The sequence below is a fragment of the Phoxinus phoxinus genome (genome assembly GCF_949152265.1).
Source record: "Phoxinus phoxinus genome assembly, chromosome: 23".
In the NCBI taxonomy this organism is placed as follows: Eukaryota; Metazoa; Chordata; class Actinopteri; order Cypriniformes; family Leuciscidae; genus Phoxinus; species Phoxinus phoxinus.
This window is the reverse complement of record NC_136898.1, coordinates 9,610,943-9,625,434: the sequence shown is the minus strand read 5'-3', so window position 1 is coordinate 9,625,434 and position 14,492 is coordinate 9,610,943. Positions and strand designations below refer to the sequence as shown.

Below are 14,492 nucleotides of genomic sequence, written 5' to 3'. Positions count from 1 at the left end.
TCTGACTTGATTGAACATCTCACACTTCCTGTCTGTTTGTATAGTTGATCCAGGCTGGTAAAGGTGAGGCTTTGAGAATCAGGGCCATTCTTAGGTCTCTTGTGCCCATTGAAGATCTTGTTGGTGTGATCAGCTTGTCAGTCCAGATACCTGCTTTTGGAAAAGGTAACAAGTAAAGAGTTTGTAGATGGATGCTTGAATCCTTACTTTTCTCACACTTCCTATCTTACTACTACGCTCATTATATTTCAGATAACAGCATCATTGAACCAAAGATGTCTGCTAGTTTCGTGCCTGACCATAAAGCACCAATGGTCCTGTTCCTGGACAGAGTTTACGGCATCGACAACCAGGACTTCCTGTTGCATGTACTAGAAGTGGGCTTCCTTCCTGACATGAGAGCAGCAGCTTCCTTAGACACAGTAAGATGTCTGCTGTATCACTCTTCACTAACAAAAATGCTGTCTGTGACCGCATTCAAATGATGGTGCTCACATGGAAAATGTGGGTTCAAGTCTTGCTTTCATCATTTCCTTTTCTCTTTTCATAACTATCTGCAGTACCGTCACAATTATTATCCTGTTCTTTCTCTAAGGCTGCGTTCAGCACTACAGAAATGGCCCTTGCTCTGAACCGTTACCTGTGCTCCGCTGTGCTGCCTCTTATCACTAAATGTGCTCCTTTGTTCGCCGGGACGGACCACCGCGCCATTATGATCGACTCTATGCTTCACACCATCTACAGGCTGTCCCGAGGACGCTCTTTTACCAAAGCTCAGAGAGATGTTATCGAGGAATGTCTCATGTCTTTGTGCAGGTAACTTGTGTGCAGTGTTGGGTGTAATTCATTACTAAGAAATAAATTACTGTAATTTTATTACTTTTCCCTTTAAAAAGTAAAGTAATTAGTACAGTATTCTAATTACACTGTTGAAAATTTAATTAGTAGCTATTAATTAATTAATTACTTTTTTAAAGTAACTTACCCAACACTAATTGTGCGCTACAACACACGCCAATAAAACAAATATGCATTCAAAATTCATTTTGGGGTTGGTTATTATTTTACAGATACCTGCGTCCTTCCATGCTTCAGCACCTCCTCAGGCGGCTGGTATTTGATGTGCCGATTCTGAATGAGTATGCTAAAATGCCCCTTAAGGTATGGGATTATATCATTACACGTCAGCACAATGAATTTAAGATGGTTGCTATAGCCATCTCGTCTCATCTCGTCTGTCTGTCATTATTTTGCAGCTGCTTACTAATCATTATGAGCGTTGTTGGAAATATTATTGTTTGCCCAATGGCTGGGCTAACTTTGGCGTATCATCAGAGGAAGAGCTTCATCTCACTCGTAAACTCTTCTGGGGAATTTTTGAATCTCTGGCTCACAAGGTGGGAATATGCCCTCTATTGCTGAGCTGTTTGAAAGAGTATTAGTGTTATTCTGTCCCCAAAATGCATTCAAATGACAGAATAACATAATAAATAGCTTTTCTAATTTGTGGCCACCAACAGAAATTTGATGCAGAGCTATTCAAAATTGCCATGCCTTGCATATGTGCGATCGCTGGAGCAATTCCTCCCGATTATGTGGACGCCAGCTACTCCTCCAAAACAGAGAAAAAGGCTTCTGTTGATGCTGAGGGCAACTTTGACCCCAAACCTGTTGATACCACTAAGTACATTTATTTATTTAATTATTCTGTTTAGTGAGATTAATCAAAGTTTGATGACTTATGCTGTTGCGATTCTCTCTTTTATAGCACTATCATTCCTGAGAAGTTGGATAGTTTCATCAACAGATATGCAGAATACACACATGACAGATGGGCTTTTGAAAAGGTCTATATCTATCTATCTATCTATCTATCTATCTATCTATCTATCTATCTATCTATCTATCTATCTATCTATCTATCTATCTATCTATCTATCTATCTATCTATCTATCTATCTATCATCTATCGATTGTTTTGCTAGGTGGCTGGTAGTGTGTTATTTATTTATTTGCACAAGAGTTTTACCAGTGCCTTTGGATCCACCAGATCCAAAACAACTGGACTTTTGGTGAGGTGTTGGATGAAAATGCCAAGACTCATCCCATGCTCAGGCCTTACAAAACATTCTCTGAAAAGGTAACAAACATCATATATTACATTTTCACTCTCTCAGACTCCATAGTGCCTTATATCATATGTTTTAATGTAATAATATTTGCATTAGGATAAAGAAATCTACCGCTGGCCTATTAAAGAGTCCATGAAAGCCATGATTGCCTGGGAGTGGACATTGGACAAAGCCAGAGATGGAGATGACGAGAAAACAGAGAAGACAGCACGCAAGATCTCACAGACTGCACAGGTAAGGGAGGATAGAGATAATAAAGGATAGAGTGGAAAAATATATTGAGATACTAACCAAATACTAACTGCATACTGCTGTATCTAAAACTCTAAAAAAAAATTGTTTCACATATTAAACAACAAATTGCATATATTACTGATATTCTAAATATGACTATGATATCATAATTCACAAATGCAGTGTTTTTACAATATCTTTTCATAGGCGACCTATGACCCCAGTCATGGCTACAGCCCTCAGCCCATTGACATCTCAGGCATGACACTGTCCAGAGAGCTACAGGTACACAATGATTGAAAGAAAGACAGCACAATCCCAATTAGTTCAACATCACCAATTCAATACAATTGAAAGCATCATGGCTAACAGCACACTGTGTTTTCTAGTCCATGGCAGAGCAGCTTGCAGAAAACTACCATAACACCTGGGGCCGCAAGAAGAAAATGGATTTACAATCAAAAGGTTAGCCTCTCTCCAATGTCTGACCACTAAACAGCCTTTTTTAATGATTTTCCTGGAGCTTATTTTAGTTTTTCAAAATCTCTCTTGATGTGTTTGTACTTAGGTGGAGGGACACACCCTTTGCTTGTGCCTTATGACACACTGACAGCTAAAGAAAAGGCACGAGATAGGGAGAAAGCATATGAGCTGCTCAAGTTTCTGCAGCTCCATGGATATGCTGTGACAAGGTACAAGAGCTACTGAAACCCATATATATACTCCAAAATAATGTAATTGCTATAAATGTGTTTGTCTAAAATCTCTCTGTCCAGGGGGCTCAAAGATATGGAAAGTGACATTTCATCTATTGAGAAGCGTTTTACATATGGCTTCCTACAGAAGCTGCTAAAGTGGATGGACATTGCCCAGGAGTTCATAGCACATCTTGGTAAAACTGCATTCATTTGTATTGCATGAATTTATCTTGAACTGAGATTAACTCAATTTTCTGTGACATTTGTGTTTACAGAGGCAGTTGTGAGCAGTGGCCGTGTGGAAAAGTCGCCGCACGAACAAGAGATTAAGTTCTTTGCCAAGGTGGTCTATACTCCCAAGAAATCTTTTAGCATTTAACGTTTGATCAGGACTGTGATATAATGTGTGTGAAATATTTCTGTCCTCCTCAGATTCTTCTGCCTTTGATAAATCAGTATTTTAAAAACCACTGCCTCTACTTCCTCTCCACGCCGGCCAAAATCCTGGGCAGTGGCGGACATGCCTCAAACAAGGAAAAAGAGATGATTGCAAGGTAACAACACACAGACACTTAAACAGTCTGATATGATGTTAATGTCAAATACAAGATTCTTTCACATTCAATTTTTTACAACTTTTTATTTCACCCTGTTCCTCTTGCTGCTTTCTTTTCCCTCTTTCTCTCACGTTCATTCTTATGTTTGTTTGATTTTCTTTAATTTGGTATCAGTATCTTCTGTAAGATGTCTGCCCTGGTGCGACACAGAGTGTTTCTCTTTGGTAAGATGTACTCTGCTGTCCTCATCACTTTTCCTTTCCGTTTTCTTATTACTTTTGAGTGTTTTACCTTTCTTTTGTGTGTTTCTCTCCATTAACTCAGTAGAACATCTAATGTGCTTTACCTCAGTGTTTATGGTTTAAAAAAAATCTGAATATCTATCCTTGATGTAATACCATGTTTGTGATATATAGGTACGGATGCACCTGCTATTGTCAACTGCCTTCATATCCTTGCACGCTCACTTGATGCCAGGTAAGTCATTAAAATGAATTGTCAATCAGAATAGAGACCAGTTGCACAACAGTTGTATGTTGTACTGTATCTCAAATGTGTCAAAATCTACTCCTGGAGGGCCAGAGTGTAGCTCCAACCAGCTTCAAAACACCTGCCTGGAAGTTTATAGTAATCCTGAAGACCTTGGCTGTGTCCGAAATCGCCTCATTTACCCTTAATTAGGGCACTATTTGAAGGGACAGCCATTTTTGCGGTGTCCATAACCATACTGGATGTAATCAAGTGCACTCGTTCAATCCCACAATGAATGCATGCACCGCAATACCGAGTGTACAACCAATGTACGCTCAACAGCTAGAGAATACCCATAATGGACCGTGAGGGTCAAAGATGGCACCTGCAGCTGAATCATCATCCATTTTCCAAACCACTGGTCCTACAGTATGTGGCTACAGTGTAATATCATAATTCATTTTTAATCAGTTATTAATTTGTTTAATTAAGGTTTATACATGTTAGTTTCCATGGCCGAGTTCAAGATAAATCTTTTCATTACTGCTGGAGCTGCCAGTTTGCTAAGTTTCAAATGATTATTAAACAGCAAGCACAAACTATGCTAAAGCGTCAGCCCTTCCAGCGCACTCAGTTTCCTAATTCCCTCACTCGTTTTCATTCACTCCTTTAAGTGTACTATATTAGTAGAGTAATGTAGGGAATAGTGAATGAGGGTATAGGGGGCGATTTCGAACACAGCTCTCGAATAGCTGGTTAAGGTGTGTTTAATTAGGATTAGAGCTAAACTCTGCTGGACAGTTTGACACCCCTGCTTTGTATTTGTTTATTTTTATTTCTCTGACTTTAACAGAACTGTGATGAAATCTGGGCCTGAGATCGTAAAAGCAGGGCTGCGTTCATTCTTTGAGAGTGCAGCTGATGACATTGAAAAGATGGTGGAAAACCTCAAACTTGGAAAAGTGTCCAAAGGCAATCAGGTACAACTTTACTAATGCCAATATCACAAGGTGTTAGTTTATTTCCTGCATTATTTTTGCACGGCACAAGTCCATCTGTGTCTTTTGTCTCTCAGCCAGTGAAAGGCGTGTCTCAGAATATTAACTACACCACAACAGCTCTACTCCCTGTCCTCACTTCGCTGTTTGACCACGTCGCTCAGCACCAATTTGGAGATGATGTTATGCGTAAGGACCTTTTCTGAAAACTAAATGATCCTACGTTCATTTTAAAATGACGTATTTAAATTAATGTGCGTCTCTGTCTTGCCTCTATTAGTGGATGATTTGCAGATGTCATGCTACCGAATCATGTGTAGCATCTACTCTCTTGGTACAGTAAAAACACCTCATGCAGAGAGGTTTGTATTTGCGTGTGTGTTTGTGTGTATAAATGTATGTGACAGTGGGGTTGGGTTTTTTATATTTTTCCTTTTTATGTGCATTAGGCATAGACCAGCCCTTGGAGAATGTCTTGCTCATCTTGCTGCAGCCATGCCTGTGGCCTACCTGGAGCCCAATCTTAATGAGTATAATGCGTTTTCAGTCTACACTACCAAGACACCCAGAGAAAGAACTAGTAAGCCATCTCTTTTCAGATACACTTCCATTCAATAAAATTATAATGTTACAAACATTTTCTATTTCAAATAAATTCTGTTCTTTAAAACTTTCTATTTCTTAAAGAATCCTGAAAAAAAATTATAATTATGACAAAAATATTAAGCAGTGCAACTGTTTTCAACATTCATAATAATAGGAAATGTCTCTTGAGCACCAAATTAATGATTTCTGAAGGATCATGTAACACTGAAGACTGGAGTAATGATGCTGAAACTTCAGCTTTGCCATCACAGGAATAAATTAAATTTTATGCCTTTAAAATTTTTAACTTGAAGAAACTTGCTCAAAAACATTAAATTATCTAACAGAGACCAAACCTTTGAACGGTACTGTATATAAATCTGTTTCTGTATTTGTATCAGATTTTTATTATTACATTTTTTTCTTTTATCTACAGTCCTGGGCCTTCCGAACCAAGTCCAAGAGCTGTGTTTGGACATTCCTGAGCTAGACATATTATTGAAAGAGATTGGAGACCTGGCTGAATCAGGGGCTCGCTACACTGAAATGCCGCATGTGATTGAGGTCACCCTGCCTATGCTATGTAACTACCTACCCCGCTGGTGGGAGAGAGGAGTCGAGAACTTTCCCGAATTGGAGGGTAAGCTGTGTACAGACGTCACCTCCGATCACCTCAACCAGCTCCTGGGAAGTATCATGAAAATTGTGGTCAACAACTTGGGAATTGACGAAGCTTCCTGGATGAAGAGGCTTGCGGGTACGAGAAGTTGTTATTCTCAAGTCTGGGCTTGTATTTTGCACTGAACCTGATCTTCAACATAATATCCTTGTTTCTATCCAGTGTTCTCCCAGCCCATTGTGAGCCGAGCCAAACCAGAGATGCTCAAATCCCATTTCATTCCCACCATGGAGAAGCTGAAGAAGCGAACGTCTAAAGTAGTGGCTGAGGAGGAGCACTTGCGTATGGAGGGTAAATCTGAGGGGGATGAGGAGGAAGGAACTATAAGAGATGAATTTGCAGTTCTCTGTAGAGACCTGTATGCTCTTTACCCTCTTCTCATCCGCTATGTGGATAACAACAGGTATTTTGTGGTTCCCACGTAGATTATTTTAATAGCATCGTTTTTAGTCGTCATGACATTTTAAATGTCACATGTGTTTTAGAGCAAGATGGCTGACGTGTCGCGACCCAGATGCCGAAGAACTGTTCCGCATGGTGGGCGAGGTCTTCATTTTCTGGTCCAAATCTCATGTAAGAGACAAATGTCTATTTGAATGATACAATGAAAAACACACAGTATCAGTAGTCATGATAAACACATTGATTGAAGCCACAGCATATGACATTTGAACACAACAACCTACAATTCTATGTACCTCACTTCTCTTCTCATTCTCTCTGTTCTATGTCTATGCAGAATTTCAAGCGAGAGGAGCAAAACTTTGTGGTGATGAATGAAATCAACAATATGTCCTTCCTCACTGCTGACAGTAAGAGCAAAATGAGCAAGGTGAGACCCTACTGTCAATAAATGGGAAATATACTTTCATATTTGATAATTTATTTCTTATTATTTGATTATCACGTGGTCCAAGTAGGTTTTCTGTTCTGCAAATTGACATATATAATTTATATATTTGTATTTTTTTATATTTACATTATAGATTAGGTTTGTTTGTTGTTTGGGGGGGGTTAATTTTATACATTTTTCACGTTTTTTTTCTGACTTAAGCATTGTGTTGTCAATAGCATTGTTTTTGAATTATTTATATACCATTATAATACTTTGAAGTAGATTTTGTTAATCCGTTTGCCATTTCATTTTAATTTACGTTCTAGTAATATTTTTTTATATTTACCGGTATGTTTTTTTTTTTTTTTTAGTTTTTGAAATTTTTGGACTATAACATTTTATTTTAGCTGTCAAGGCAACAGTTCTAATATCTAAAGTTTTTTCATCTATTATTAATATTTTATTTCAACTTTTTAACTTTAGTTTTAGTTAACAATAATATCTCTGATTTTCAGCTTCCGTAAAATTTTTTTTCTTAAAACAAAAACTTTAAATTGTTAATAAACCAACAGCCAATGGTTAATTTGGCATCAAGTCCCACATCAAAAGGTAAAGTGTGCAGTGCTTTCATGCTTTTTCTGAAGACATTCAGTATTCTAGCTACCACAAAAGGCCAGTGATTGCTGGCATCATGTGCAAGTGCTTTTCGGATGCGTTTTACAGGATTTAGGTGACAGTGTTAATGGTGTTCTCTCTCTGACTGTGCCCTGTCCTCTTTTTCTCATCTGGATGCTGGTGGGTTTCTAGACCGGGGACTCTGAGGTTAGCTTCTCTGTCTGCACGACTGCTGTGCTACCGCATGGCACCTCACATCTAGGGGGGGAGGCATTTCATCAACTCCCCCGACACACTGGCACTCATAATTGTGACTTCACAGCTGTTTGACAAGACTAGTGTCTATAGGAATAACACACTCTTTTTTTTTTCATGTGTAGATAGGCATCATGCTAAAAAGCATAATGGTGTTTTTTCCCAAAATGGTGTCTTTAGTGCTCTTTATGGATCAGATTACTGAGGGATACACATCTTAAAATGGGAATTTAGGAGAATATAATAACACAATGTAAATAATTATGTTAAATTGTTATATTATAAAAAGATGAGCACTCTGTCTCAAGAAAAATCCCATCCCCATGGACACAAGGGCCACAGGGCGCCTGTCGTCCTGCCAGTGTGTGAGGGGGGGAGTCTGAATCGAGGCGTTTGATGAAAGAACTCTTTGTAGAGTCAGGCTCATGGCACTTGATTCCATGTCCGTCGCAGAGGGTCCGAGCCCCTGGAGGCCTGTGCCATCACCCTGTACAGCGGTTTGCATCTGTTGGACTGTAGTTCGGATGGGGATCTTCATACATCTTTTATCTTCCTTTTCTTTTTGTATAAACGGCTGCAGGTTGAGGTCAATTTTTAATCTGTTCAGGAAGTCAACTGAGACTCAGAAATTTGCAGAAATTCACACATCAAACCATTCAAACTGTACTTCAGTTCATTTCCTAAACTGGATTCATGTGACGGAATTTGACCTCAATTAATTTATATTTCATCATCCTCCTTGACAAAGGAGGGCATTTAGAGTCCATCCTCTAATGTGTGCCTACTTAATCCCACCTTAACTGGAATTGTTTCTGTACTTATATCCAATGGCTTACATATCCATGATGTTCCATTTTTGTCTCCCCATCCACCCCTTTTAGCCCACGACCCCTGATGCAATCAAAAACAAATGATTGAGGTGGGATTGTGGAAAAGGGAATTACACTTACATACTTTAGGACTAACATAACCTGTAAAACTTAGCTTTAATTGTTAGTTGCATTAACACAGTGGTCTACAGCTGAAACAAATCCTTAGTACAACCACAACAGAATACAATGAATATCATATCAAATACCCAAGACCCAAATCCAGACCACTAACGGAGCCATTAAAACCCAGACCAAGACATGTCGGTTCAAGCTATGAGACCCACACCAAGGCCATGTTTATTTGATTCTGGGTGGTCTTAACCCTTTAAATCCTACTGTATCATATTTGATTAAAATTTTTAAGGCCTCTAAATGAATTTAAGTAAAACTTCCCCCTTCACGTTGTATACACGTGTCTTGCTAAGAAATCTTTAGAGATTTTTATAAGGTAAATGTAAGAATAAATATACATTGTTAGTAATATTTCAAGATGAAGACTTACTGGACTGAAGTAACTTCGCTTTAATTGATTATTAGATCATTATTTGTAAAGTCATGTTAAAAAATGTGAGTATACTATCAAATATAATGGATCAGAATTTTGACGAACGTTTCTTATCTCTCAATCATCATTGTATTGCATTGCATTAGGTTTTGCTCCCTGATGAAAAATTACAGAGCTTCGATCATAAAACTAAGCATTTAAAAAAGTATAAACTATCAATCAGACAACAGAGGGCATAAAGTAGATTGTGTATAACAGGCATCTTGCTGAGACATATTATTGGAAGATGTAGAGTAACAACCAATACTTTAATGTATTGTATAGTCTACTATACTGTTATAAAGATTTAATTCATTACAAGCTATCAGAATTTCATCTTACTTTTTGGCCATATAAATAAAATTGAGGTGTTTCTTGTCCTCCCCTAGTATGTCCTCATATTCTCACTATATCATAGTATATAAGCCATAAAAAGCCTGCCCTGATGCATAAAATATGATTCACAATGCCTTTACAAGGTTAAGACCAAGACCCACAGGGTCAGTACACCAAATTAGATTGACATACTATATTATTTCACCTACAATGGTTCTCAATCATGAAGCAGCTCAGTTACGTACAATTTAGTTTGCTCATGTTTTCTAAATGAGACCCAATGTCTGAAACTCTGAAAGTGCCGGTTTGGAGGAGCAAAACTGGTGCAAACAGGACATGTGTGATCAAGCTTACTGAAATGATTGCCTCTGTGGGTTGAGTTTCTTAACTTTGGCAACCCAAAATGAGTCAAAAGCGATTATTTCTCCTTTAGTTTTATAATTAACGCCACCGAGTGAGTTTTACAGTGTATTTTTTTTTAGTTCCTCTTCCTCCCTCTGAGTCTGAGCATGTTATGACCGTGCATGTCCTTGCAGACCTTTTCAATGCATGGAGTGTATTAAGCTGCACTGACACGTTATAGTACCAGCCCATCTATAGTGCCTGCTTTTATTAAGTGTCTACGCTAAGATTACGTTTCAGTTGAATGAATTTCCCCCTTTTTAATGTTGTCACCTCTGTTAAGATTAGAATTGAGATTTTAGCTTCAGACCAAATATGCCTTGTCTTCCCCACTAAGCCCCAATGTTTTTGTCTATTCTGATGAAAAGCAACCCTGAACATTTACCCTCCCTTCCCTCTTAATTACCCTATTAATCAGAATGACTCCTTTCCAAGGACTGTTCTTTAAAGAAGTCCTAACTTAAAGATAAAACCTAATGACTGAAATAATGTCTTCAAGTAAGGATGGATTGTTCTGTTTAGCAGTCTAGGTCCTTGTTAAGGAATAGGAAGCTTTGTATTTTGCTCAATGAAATGAATGTAAAATCTTGAGTTGGACTTCCATTTTTTGGTCAACAGACTCTGTTAGCACATCATTCAATATGAAAATCTTTTGATAAGATGCCATAAGGTCTCACTGAAAGTTATTTCATGATGTCTATATCAGTTGTCATGCTTTGAATGTTACTTTCATCTCAGGCTGGTGGCTCGGATGTGGAGCGTACCAAGAAAAAGAGACGTGGAGATCGATACTCTGTTCAAACGTCCCTCATTGTAGCATCCCTGAAGAAAATGCTTCCCATTGGACTTAACATGTGCTCTCCTGCAGACCAGGAGCTCATTAACCTGGCCAAGACACGCTATTCTTTGGTAGTGTAATCACCATATATCTGTCTGTCTCCCTATCTATCTCACAAGCCTAGATGTTTTAAAGTTTCACTTAGGTTGGTCAGCAAAAAAGGTAAACTCAGCCAGTCTGTTGTGTTGTTGACCCATAGAAAGACACAGATGAGGAGGTGAGAGAGTTCTTGCAAAATAACCTGCACCTCCAGGGCAAGGTAAGTATGTTTGTGTTGGTGTTGATGTTAAAGTGTTTTTGCAAGAATCCGAATGCTATCTCTCTCTTCTCAGGTCGATAACCCGTCTATGCGCTGGCAGATGGCACTGTATAAGGAAATGGCAGGAAAGGCAGAAGATGCAGATGCTCCAGAGAAAGTGGTGAAGCGGGTTCAGGAGGTCTCTGCGGTCCTCTACCACATTGAAGTGGTGAGTTTGAATTCAAAGATTTAAAAATCCTAGTGCAACTCAAATAAATCACATTTTGATGACCACTCACCCACACTGCCACTATACTTCAGTATCCCAGTTAAATTCACCAGTTTTTTGCCTGAACAGCAAAGTATTAATAATAGCCAAATTTAAATGCGGTTTAAAATCAGATTTAAAAAATATAATAATTATGTTCTTGCAGCCCAAGTATAGTTGTTTTGTCTCTTTTTAGACTTATGTCTTTTGTTCGATCTTCAGACAGAGCATCCTTTCAAGTCCAAAAAAATGGTTTGGCACAAACTGCTGTCGAAGCAGCGACGTAGAGCGGTGGTGGCCTGTTTCAGGATGACTCCCCTTTACAACTTGCCCAGGTAAGAAAAACACGATCATACGAGAGGCAGTCGGTCTGTTTCATAGAATAAAATTATGAGAAAAGGAGGTAACCGGATCGGAGACATTTACATTTACATTTATTCATTTAGCAGATGCTTTTATCCAAAGCGACTTACAAATGAGAAACAATAGAAGCAATTCAACTAGCAGTAGGTTTAATAGGTTTAACAGTATGTATGTGCTATGACCCTTTATGGAGACAGATAAATGTTTACCATCTCTCTTTCAGGCATAGAGCATCTAACATGTTCCTGGATGGGTACAAGCGGAACTGGATCCACACCGAAGGATATTCCTTTGAGGACAGAATGATTGATGACCTGTCTGTATGTGTTCACAGATTCGCAAAAATGACTGTTGCATTTTAGCATTTTTTTGTGATGTAATCCACATGAGATAGTTTTTGTTCTCACCAATGTAGAAAGCAATGGAGGAGGAAGAAGAGGAGGAAGAGGAAAAGGAGACAAAGCCAGACCCTCTTCATCAGCTCATCCTTCACTTTAGTCGCACTGCCCTCACTGAGAAGAGGTGAGATCCCGTCACACTCCTTGTTAGTAAATGACACAATTGGCTCCTGGTGCAAAAAGATATGATCACATGGACATAACCAGTGACTGTTATACAGACAGCTCAAGCTATTCACGTTGTTCACATGGTTTTTGTCAATGTAATGTATATACAAAGATATTCTAGGATGAATTATCATTTCAAACAATGTAGATCTTTTTACATCTGTGGTAGTCTTTGAACCATTGTTATTTATCTACTTGTCCCTGCTTCTGCCCTGTCACAGTAAATTGGATATAGATTACTTATACATGGCATACGCTGATATCATGGCTAAGGTGAGACCTTTTTGTCTTATGGCAAACCATTAACACCAATTTATTATTGTTTATTCTAATTTATAAAATGTATACATATTACTTTACTGTTACTTTTATACATTTATAAAGCCATTCATTTATAGGCTCTCACACTTTGTAATGTTCTTTGTTCATCTCTGTTGAATTTAGAGTTGCCACATCGGTGAAGAGGATGAGGGGGGAGAGGAGGAGGAGGGTGGAGAGGAGGAGATGCCCTTTGAGGTGCGACAGACAGAGATGGTAGGGGGAGTCGGGGGCTGGGGACGGGGAAGACACAGAAGCGGTAGAGTGACATCCAAACCAACCACTGTATCATCCATCCATTCCCTCACATCCCATCTTATGTTTCTCTGACTGGCCTGTGCTCTCTGTCTCTCCATCTAACTCATTATTAATGTATTAATAACATAATCACACTGCAGCATCTTTAAAACATTTTTAAAGGTGTTTTTTATTTTACAGTGGACAGAGCTTTGAGCCACCAACTAAACACAAATGCATAAAAAATTACCTGAATACATTTACTTGACAAATATGTTACATATGAAAAAGACTCTCATTTGGACTCATTTTACAGTTTGTACCAAAACATCATTATTATTAAGTGTTTAGTAGTTTGGGCTTAAGGAAATGTTTTTTATTCAGTACCATTCAGTTATGAACATACATGGGTGAATTTCATAAAGAAATCAAAATCGGAGTTAAATGTTATAAAATTATGTTTTTGTTTTTTATAATTTATATTATTTTAGTTCATTCTTATATTTTCAATTATATAATTATACATTTTCTGGATTGTTGACTTCAGAGTGATTTCAGTGTGAAATTTCACCTGTTGCAGCTTTAAAAATTCAAAAGAAACTATATCCTTATGGTTGCTTTTTAATGATATGTTGGATGATTTATTGTTTTCTTGCCGTGAGCTTTAGTGAGGTGTCATGTGAACATGCATTTTACTAATATATGCTGTTTCACAGTTTGAGTAATCACTAATGATGGCGTATGTCATATTTATGCTTTCTTTTCTATTTCTTTCCTTAATTTACTTTAACTCGTTCACAATAATTATGTGAAAATTACTAATCAATGTTTTCCCCCATACTGACATAGTATACTGACACACAGACTACAGTTAAAGCCAGAGCAGTCTCCTAGTCTACACACACTCACAGAGGAACAAACACACAGGAACACCTACGATGAAGTGGATTGTACGCGCCATACACAGACACACACACACACACACACACACACACACACACACACACACACACACACACACACACACACACACACACACACACACACACTCAGGCTGAGCGTTTATGTAAAGACATGGTAAGAAGAAATGCATACACTTTTGGGTGTTTAGGCCAGGCTTACATGGGAGGGGGGTGGCATGGGTGGGGTGGGAGGTTTGGGAGGGGGGTATATTATGCATGCAGTAATATACATTTTTATCATAAATGTTATGATTCAATTAATTTTTGGAAAAGCAAGTAAGCCAGCTTTTGTTTTTGCTTTTAGAATTTTCACTTTGCACTACCTTTTATTTTTGTAATAAAAAGCTTTATTTTATTATAATTTAAATAATAACATTATGGAATTGTATTTGTTAAAATATCTACAATTTAAAATAATTGCATTTAATTACAATTCCCTTTTATTTCAAAACAAGTTGTATGATGTTCGGTAACGTGGGTGAAGGGTTA

At 38.1% G+C, this 14,492-nt stretch overlaps 1 protein-coding gene across 6 annotated transcripts in view; it reads left to right on the top strand.

Moving 5' to 3' along the window:
- ryr1a (ryanodine receptor 1a (skeletal)) overlaps nt 1–14,492 on the top strand; it is a 48,102-nt gene that overhangs the window by 20,353 nt on the left and 13,257 nt on the right. For 2 of the 6 annotated variants that reach the window (XM_079599312.1, XM_079599314.1), the window contains exons 48-81: nt 45–165; nt 253–422; nt 596–816; nt 1,071–1,161; nt 1,257–1,397; nt 1,521–1,684; nt 1,769–1,847; nt 2,051–2,140; nt 2,229–2,366; nt 2,574–2,651; nt 2,756–2,831; nt 2,935–3,058; nt 3,143–3,258; nt 3,340–3,407; nt 3,497–3,618; nt 3,796–3,845; nt 4,038–4,098; nt 4,946–5,072; nt 5,168–5,279; nt 5,371–5,452; nt 5,540–5,670; nt 6,112–6,432; nt 6,517–6,757; nt 6,840–6,927; nt 7,094–7,186; nt 7,997–8,011; nt 10,952–11,122; nt 11,251–11,310; nt 11,384–11,518; nt 11,780–11,892; nt 12,144–12,240; nt 12,336–12,442; nt 12,708–12,759; nt 12,931–13,020. In XM_079599312.1, coding sequence (XP_079455438.1) covers nt 45–165; nt 253–422; nt 596–816; nt 1,071–1,161; nt 1,257–1,397; nt 1,521–1,684; nt 1,769–1,847; nt 2,051–2,140; nt 2,229–2,366; nt 2,574–2,651; nt 2,756–2,831; nt 2,935–3,058; nt 3,143–3,258; nt 3,340–3,407; nt 3,497–3,618; nt 3,796–3,845; nt 4,038–4,098; nt 4,946–5,072; nt 5,168–5,279; nt 5,371–5,452; nt 5,540–5,670; nt 6,112–6,432; nt 6,517–6,757; nt 6,840–6,927; nt 7,094–7,186; nt 7,997–8,011; nt 10,952–11,122; nt 11,251–11,310; nt 11,384–11,518; nt 11,780–11,892; nt 12,144–12,240; nt 12,336–12,442; nt 12,708–12,759; nt 12,931–13,020 — 3,945 coding nt within the window. The remainder of the gene's footprint in view (nt 1–44; nt 166–252; nt 423–595; nt 817–1,070; nt 1,162–1,256; nt 1,398–1,520; nt 1,685–1,768; nt 1,848–2,050; nt 2,141–2,228; nt 2,367–2,573; nt 2,652–2,755; nt 2,832–2,934; nt 3,059–3,142; nt 3,259–3,339; nt 3,408–3,496; nt 3,619–3,795; nt 3,846–4,037; nt 4,099–4,945; nt 5,073–5,167; nt 5,280–5,370; nt 5,453–5,539; nt 5,671–6,111; nt 6,433–6,516; nt 6,758–6,839; nt 6,928–7,093; nt 7,187–7,996; nt 8,012–10,951; nt 11,123–11,250; nt 11,311–11,383; nt 11,519–11,779; nt 11,893–12,143; nt 12,241–12,335; nt 12,443–12,707; nt 12,760–12,930; nt 13,021–14,492) is intronic. The other 4 variants (XM_079599316.1, XM_079599313.1, XM_079599315.1 and 1 more) reach the window with 3 other exon arrangements.